Here is an 8,141-nt window from a genome sequence, read left to right on the forward strand (position 1 = left end):
AGCTGGGTTGATAACAATAAAGGAGTTTAGGAGGAGTTACTGCAATTGTGTTTCAATAAAAGTCCGTAAGAGCTCTGAGTCATCTCACTGGATTTTAGAGCACGCATCATTTGACGAAACCCAGGTGTTGCATTATCGGGTTTTCATTATTGGAGGAAAAAACGTAAACGATTCTTACAGATAATACAAAATATACTAATATTGGGCCGATAATATCATCCCTAGTGAATTGTGCTTGGTTTTGTGAGGTTTTGGTTGTTGGTGATTTCTGATTGGCTGTTAGTAACTATTTAATTGTCATTGTTTCATTGGTTGTGGATAATTGGCTTACTATTGACTATATGGTTGCCTGTCTGTGATTGGCCCATGATGTTTGGTTCTTTATTGATGACTGTTTGATGACATGAGTTAACTGTTTGTTGGCAGTTAACTGTCTGACAGTAACAGGCTGTTGATTGGCCTGTGATTGGCTGCGGGCCTGATGAGGTGACGTGAGGTTAAAACCCTGTCTGTTCTCTGGCGTCTGTTCACTGTCATTAATGACATATGGAATAGAAGTAAATGTGTCTACACATGGAGCCCAGCACAGCACTGGCACTGTGTGTGTGTGTGTGTGTGTGTGCGCGCGCATATGAGTGTGTGTGTGTGTGTCCTGTTTAGTCTCGCATGTCTCTCGGCTTCGCTTGCTCTCCGTCCTCGTCGGCCGACGCTCACAAACACTGGCACAGTGGTGTATTTAGCCGCCACGCTCCCGCGGGGCTAATCACATCAGGGCACAAGTCAAGAGAGTCTTTCTGAGGGCCATTAAAAACTGCTGCTGCCATTGCTGCTGCTGCTGTTGCTGCTGCTGCTCCATGAATCAGCCTCCATGAAATATTAGCTCCATAAATTCAGCCTGCCATCTTATTACTCCTAATCCCTTAAAACAACACGCTGCCGCCGCAGGAGCGGCGGCTGTCTCCCCCCTCCTCCTCTTCCTCCTCCTCCTCTCCGTCTTCAGGAGTGTGTTCGCATGATATGAGAAGACTGCGTAAACACACACACACACACAGAGTTTACTCATGTTTTACTGCAGAGAAACTCTCCTGCTGCTGTGGCACAAATACAGACTCATTTATTTAGTCTTCACACTTAAAAAAATAAACAAGAAAAATACAAAAAAAGGAAAAAATGTTGAGTTTGATCCACTGCAGCCTTCAGCTAATGGAACCGACACTATCACAGAATACGTTCCCTTCATTAACCTGCTGCTGCACAGCCTTTTCTACTTGTATTACGTCTTATTTTCATGTACAAAGTTAATAAGATGTATCTGTGATTCGAGCCCTTGGAGGGGGCGGGGACTGGGGGGTTGCTGTCCTCTCCTGCCACGTCATTAAAATGTGTGTTGTTTTACCACTTTTTTTGTAAAATATTTCAGACTTCTGCTTATTTCATCATTGCTTTCTATTTTAAAAACGTTTCTTCTCTTTGTAAAGTATTTTTGTAAAAACAAAACAAAAAGGGATTAACAGCAGTTGCTGAATTTTTCTTTTAATGGCAAGTTTGTTATTTTGTGTCTTTGGTGACACAAACTGACCACACGAGGCAACAGTGGACCAGCAGTTATATTGTCCCTGTGACCTAACATCGACAGAAGTGTTTAAAAAAAAAAAAGTATATTTATTTCAAAAAAAGTCAACAACGATATTTGAGGAAAAGAAATATCAAAGACTGAAGACAGAAAATGTCATTTCTTTGGGTTATATTAAAACGATCAGACTTTTGGGTAGAAAAACACACACATACACACACTCTTGGCGGGGTTCCCTCTCTGCACCACTAATTTGAACTAATATAACCTCTCTCTCACCACACACGGGCGATCCTGTCTGACCGCAGTCAGCTGACCCCCCCATACGTCTCCCTCCCCCCTCCTCACTTCTTCTCACATCAGTTTTCTAATTTGAACAAGGCTTTATTTTGAGGTCTGACTGTAGCCGGCTTGTTGGCCTCTCCTCCCCCGGGTTAATTAGCTCAGCAAAGCCTGCATTCATGAGCCCTCCAGACTCACACGGGGGGAGGCGGAGTCACCAACACCAACAGCACTCACTCACCCCCCCTCCAGCTCCTGCCCTCCCTCACCTGAGTGACAGGATGACTGACATGGACCCTGATGGAGTTTGACGCAGCCATGTAGATCATAACTTGGACTAGTGTCAAAAATTAGTGGGAGCTCGGGGGTAATAGGTGTTGAAATGCCCATGAAAGGGGCTTTTAAATGTCCCAGTAAAATATGTGGCTCAACTTTCTCAAAGCAGGAGTGGAAAATGTCCAGCCAGGCTGCCGTAGTACACACGGCTGCCAGGACTTTTCAGTGTAGGACACGTTGTTCTACGGGTGTTTTCACTGTTGGACAGTCAGAAGTGTACGGGGAGAGGAGAGGGAGCTCGTGTGTATCAAAGAACGCAAACGTAGCTAAATGCTAACTGCTGTGGAGCTAAAGAAAGTAAAAGAAATTGGATTTAGATAAGGTTGTTCAAACAGTACAACTTAGAGTTAGCTCCAAGTTAGCAAAAATGTCAACATAATAGGCCCAGTTAATGTATTTGCTGTCTGGTTTTTGTTTTGTAGTATGCCCTCCAGTGGCCCACTTCAATAGTGCATAGAAAGTGTTTGACAATGCTCCATCCAAAGATGTGGTCCAGTCAAACAGGACCTTGACAACAGTTTTTAAATAAAGTGTTGGATGTGAACATGTGACAGGAAGTGAACATTTCCTCCCGTTTATCTTTTACAGAGTGCGGGAAACAGTGGGCGATACGACACCAGGAAAAAGTAAGATTTTTTTATTATTATTATATATTTGCTACAAATTCAATGTTACAGTCGTCAACAACAACTCATTTAGAATTTAAAAGAGACGTTAGTGTCGATTCTCTGGGGACACAAAGATGCTAACGTCACGGTTTATTTTCCTAGTCTTGAACACAGACCAGTGTAGGGGCCCTCTGGTGCATAGTCAAAGAAATGCAGTTTTTACACAAGATGCGGCAATTTCTGTTGATCTTTTTTTTTTTTCTTTATAAGTGTGACTTGCCTATACCTATTTTTTTATTCACTCCTCAGTTCAACAACTTTTATTTTACTACTGCTTTTGTGCAGTACTACTTGGCTCCTGTATCTCCTGTTCAAGCTGCAGACCCCGAGCCTGACCTTTGTCCTCCTCACATATATTCATCTTTATTGTGGAGCAGTGTTTGTTTAACTGAACCGTAGAGTCTAACAGAGTTGTGAAGAAACACACATTAACACTCAGAGCAGCCCTGGGTTTGAGTCATGACTGAGCTGCTGACTCATCACAGTGTTCTCTGTATGTGAGTGTGTGCACGTGTGAGCGTGCACATGTCTGGTCTCACCCTGTAGTAGCGGCTTCATGTTTTCACGCTGGTCTCGGTGTGGAACAGATTCTAAGAGTCGTCAGGGACTGTCGTGACACACTTGTACCAGTGTGAGTCTGTGCTCAGGAGTCGTGACTTTGAGAGTCCACTTTGACACCAAACTATCTGACAAAACACAGTCTGCGGTGTTAGCGCCCCTAGTGGTTTAAAATTGACTTTAGACCAGAGGGTGGCCGGTTTGAGGGTGGCCCAGTCTGGGCAGGGCTATTTCCCTTTTTAGTTATTGGTCCAACTTACTGTCCAATATACTGGTAGTGTACTGTACTCCTAATACATGAAGGTCTTGGAACTGTCCCTGTCCTTGGTACTTGTCGTTATGTTGTAAGTCCTGGTCCAATCCATTGGTCCTGATATCAGTCCATGTGGCAGAATTGTTGCCAGTTGTTAATACTGGTTCATTTCAGGTAATCTTCAACGAAAACTTTACACAACAGTCTGTACTGAGCTGTGAATTATGGGATAGCGTGGGCTGAGAACAATCCAGCAGAGACTAGCAGCCCTGTGATGCTGGGTCACATGACCTGACAGGAACCAATCCCCTTCAACAGTGTTTGAGTTTTAATATGAGTGCAGGTGGAGAAACTGTGTGTGTGTAAGTGTGTGTGTCCCTGCTTTTCACCTGTGGCTCTTTAATGGTATCCATGGAAACAGCTGTGAGCCAATCAGCAGCAGCTGTAGCCGGTGGCAGCACTCACTGACACGCTAATCGTTGGTGTTGTCATAACAGTTGTTCTTCTTCTTCCTGCCTTCTTGCAGGGGGAGGAGAAGGTGGAGGAATGGGCTGAGAGGCGTGGGCGAACGGGAGCTGGCCGATGAGACTGGGCTGGCAAGGTCGGCGTACATGTCATCTGAGTCGGCGCTCCGCACCGAGCTGCTGTTGGACGATGCCGACGAGACAGAAGACACGCTGCTGACACTCAACGATCTGCAGGGAGTGAAAGGAGTCAATGTTCTCTTTGAGTCAGTGTTTTACATTTTCATTTTTTCATTTCATTCATTGCACGCTTCTCACTCTACCTGGATTTTCTGGATCCGGAGCGCGAGTGAGAAAGAGAGTTGGATGATGATCTGGACCTGGACCTGGAACTGGAGCCGGTGAAGCTGCTGGCACTTCCACTGATGCTACCGCTCACCGTTCGTCTGCAGAGACAGATTTTAGCTCAGACCAAACTCCATAGAGAAAATCAGTGATTTTAGCTCAGACCAAAGTCCATAGAGAAAATCAGTGATTTTAGCTCAGACCAAAGTCCATAGAGAAAATCAGTGATTTTAGCTCAGACCAAAGTCCATAGAGAAAATCAGTGATTTTAGTTCAGACCAAAGTCCATAGAGAAAATGATCTATTTAACAGATGAACTGATGTGAGGAGCTCCTGCGCCCCACAACTGGCAGTTTTGTCTCAGTCTCCAGTGTTTTTCCTCTCAGTGCATCAAAATTGAGAAAAAAAAATGGAAATGATTTTGTTGTCACGTAGGTCTTCGTGACCTTCTATCATTTCATTTAATTTCTCTTGTTTGTGCCACAGCAACTCTGTGTCATTTTAGACATCAGTAAATATAATCTTCTCTCTGTGTTAGTGAGCAACACACACACACACACACATATATATTTGTTATATACATGTACACACACAATCTCTCTTTTCTTTTATTCTCTGCCTTTTCAAAGCCTGAAGCTGCTGCCCCTCCTCCATGGTGAGTGAGTGTGTGTGTGTGTGTGTGCGCGCGCGCCTCCTCTCAACCTAACAGCACAACCCCTTCTCAGCAGGAACCCTCTTCTCAAACATCTCTATCTCATTAGACCCCCACTCTTACTGCCTTTACCCTGTCACCATGTATTAGTGTGTGTGTGTGTGCGGGTGTGTGTCCATCAGAGCGTGCCTCCACGTGCACGTACATGACTCTGTAGCGATGCGCTCCCTGGTGAACAGGTGTCTCCAGTCAGTCAGAGCTGCAGCTCCAGGAAAGAGATCATCTCTCTCTCTCTTTTCTCTCTCTCTCTCTCTCTCCCTCCCTCTCTCTCTCTCTCTTTTCTCTCTCCCCCCTCCCTCTCTTGTTCTCTCTCGTTCACTGGAACGTAGCATTATCTGTAGCGGTTGGTGCCGTGGCTCAATCAGAGGCTCCTCCCCCATCACACACGAACACTCAGAGCGAGTGGCGAGTGTGGAGATGCTGGTACGCAGAGCAGCGCTGACATCGGTCACAGAGATGAAGTGAGGAGGATGGAGAGCGACGCTGACCACATCCAGACCAGTGTGTGTGTGTGTGTGAACGTGAACGCCGTCTGTAGAAACTTCCATTTTTCTCCTGCTGCTTGAGGAGTGGCCACTTCAGGTTCATCAGGTTCTCCCTGGCCAGGATTCTCAGAGACCCTTTTTTTTCCTGTTTTTGACCTGGCTTTCATTCAAAGTTTTTACAAATGGTCACTGCAGGATGGGGCGGGGCCTGTTCTGGAGGGACAAGTGAATTCTGACTTTGTTCAAAGAGCAAGGATGAAGGTCTGACTTGAAGGTTGACCTTTCAACCACCTGAGGAACCAGAACCACTGCTGTGTCTGATAATGTTTCTCTGTCTCTGCCCACCCTCTCTCCCTCTCACCCCCCCTCCTCAGGGCTGACAGTAAGATCTCCCAGTTGGCTCAGCGGTGGAACCAGAGGTTGTCACCAGGAGATGCTTTGATCAAAGACCTCAGACCCCTGTTTCAAACAGTGGGAAGAACCCCCCGCACCTCCTTGAGCCTGGACAGGTGGGGGCGCTCACTCGCAGACACAAATCATTAGCTCTACTGCAGAAAAGCAATGCACGTTCAGGTGCATTACCTCAACTTTTACACTGTTTGTGTAAAAACTGACCGTTTTCATGTGTAACTACGATTCCAGTGACGAAACTGTGGCCACAGATGAACTTGGTTTGACTTTTGTCAGGTTTGGGTGTTTTCTGGATCAGAAGTAGATTTGGAGTTCTATTTCAAAATTCAGAACTGCTCACCAACTGTTTTCCAGACCACGTCTGAGAGTTTTCCTCGATGGACAGTCAGAGACTGTCATGAAGAGGTCTGACAGACTCCATCGTTCACCCTGGATCCTGTTTACAGAGACTTTAGCACAGAGATTTTGCTGCTGCTAATACTAAGCTAAGGAGATGTAGCCTGTCTGTGACTGTGATATTTCCTGTGAGTCCTGTGTCACTGGTGAACCTTCTTTCTCAACCTGCAGACACTTCCCAGGCGTTATGACCCAGCAGATGCAGAACCTTCAGTTGTCTCAGACCAGGAAGTGTCCCGGTGGACCTGCTTCCCCCAACGCCGCCAAGCGCCTCTACAGGAACCTGTCAGAGAAGCTGCGAGGAAGCACTTCGTCCTTCGAAGACGCTTACTTCTTTGGCAAGACGGACCGACTCCGCAAGGCCTCGGTGAGTAAAGACGTTTGTTTTATTGGCGATGGAACAGTCGTAGTGAACAGTCTGTGAACACTTGTAGACTGAACAGTCCTTGATGGAGCGAAGTAGATGAAACAGTGGGTCTGACAGGAAGTCCAACGGTTGTTGAAGCCCAAGAGTCCCTGGAAAGTCAAAAATCAAATGGCGCATGTTCTGGAAGTTTTCGTGAAAACAGTTTATAATAAAACTTAAAGAATGTGCTTAAAGGATGAAGAGTCAACGTTTTTGATCGTCTGTTGTAGTAACTAGTCAACAGTAGTCGAACAGTCTCCACTCAGTGACCTGTTGGAGAGGTTACAGAGACCAGATTTGGTGATGGAACCATCGATGAAGAGTGAGTGTGGTGTTGGACCATGGGTGGTGTGAACATCACCAGGACAGCTGGTCCTGTGTGAACCAGGTGGATCGATGGAGATCTGGTTTAAAGGCTGATTAATCCTCCTGACCTTCAGCCTCTGATTGGATCAGAGCCGTTGCCTGAGGCCAACCCTCGTCACATCGTCTTCATCGTTAAACCTCCACTCTGCCGTCGTCTGCTCTCTTCTCGCCGGCGGTTGATCGTTAAAAGTGTTAGAGTGAAGCGTTTGTGTCGAGGACACTCAGTGTCACGACGCCTTCGCTCTCTCAACGCCACCTCACACTGTCTTCCTGCTGCGCTGACAAACATTTGGTTCGCTGAGATTCATCAAGTGTGACGGGTCACACACTGTGTTTGTGTGTGTGTGTGTGTCTGTGGTTGACATTTAAAGACCAGTCACAGCAGCAGATGAAAGAGAGTCCCATTGATGGAAGTGCAGAAAAAAAGATCCAGTGAAATGTGAAGCACGGCTGAAAAAGGAACAGTTCTGGGATTTTTGTGTTTTCTCAGCGATGTGTGAAAGGAATTAGCTTCAATAAAACATTTAACTTTTTTTCCAACAGGATAGAGTCATAGAGTCAGTCGGTAATATTAGCGCATGGAGACATAGGAACTACAGGTCCACTGCTGCCTCCAGTGGTAGGTTTTTGTCATTGCACTCAACCTTACAAAAAGATTTCACAACCTCAAAATAATAAAAAAATGTTATGGGTTTTTAATTAAGAATGTGGAAACAGCTGATTTTTTTTTCTTTCTAAGAGTCTGTGGAGGATGTTTTACAATATTATTTTATTCATAAACAACGTCAGGACGCATCAGTACTCCCCAACTGAAGGACTAACACAGGGGTGTGTGGGGGGGGGGCCTACGGTCATGCATGTTATGGGTGGGCTTTGAACACGAGAA

General features: G+C 45.7%; 1 protein-coding gene across 3 annotated transcripts in view; it reads left to right on the forward strand.

The window, feature by feature from the left end:
- The window catches only part of ankfn1a (ankyrin repeat and fibronectin type III domain containing 1a), a 34,962-nt gene that overhangs the window by 14,474 nt on the left and 12,347 nt on the right, over window positions 1–8,141 (forward strand). For all 3 annotated transcript variants that reach the window (XM_008314951.3, XM_025057246.1, XM_017034716.2), the window contains 3 exons: window positions 2,780–2,817; window positions 6,051–6,185; window positions 6,655–6,850. In XM_008314951.3, the coding sequence (XP_008313173.1) occupies window positions 2,780–2,817; window positions 6,051–6,185; window positions 6,655–6,850 (369 nt within the window). The remainder of the gene's footprint in view (window positions 1–2,779; window positions 2,818–6,050; window positions 6,186–6,654; window positions 6,851–8,141) is intronic.

Source organism: Cynoglossus semilaevis, chromosome 8 (assembly GCF_000523025.1).
Source record: "Cynoglossus semilaevis isolate Cse_v1.0 chromosome 8, Cse_v1.0, whole genome shotgun sequence".
NCBI lineage: Eukaryota > Metazoa > Chordata > Actinopteri > Pleuronectiformes > Cynoglossidae > Cynoglossus > Cynoglossus semilaevis.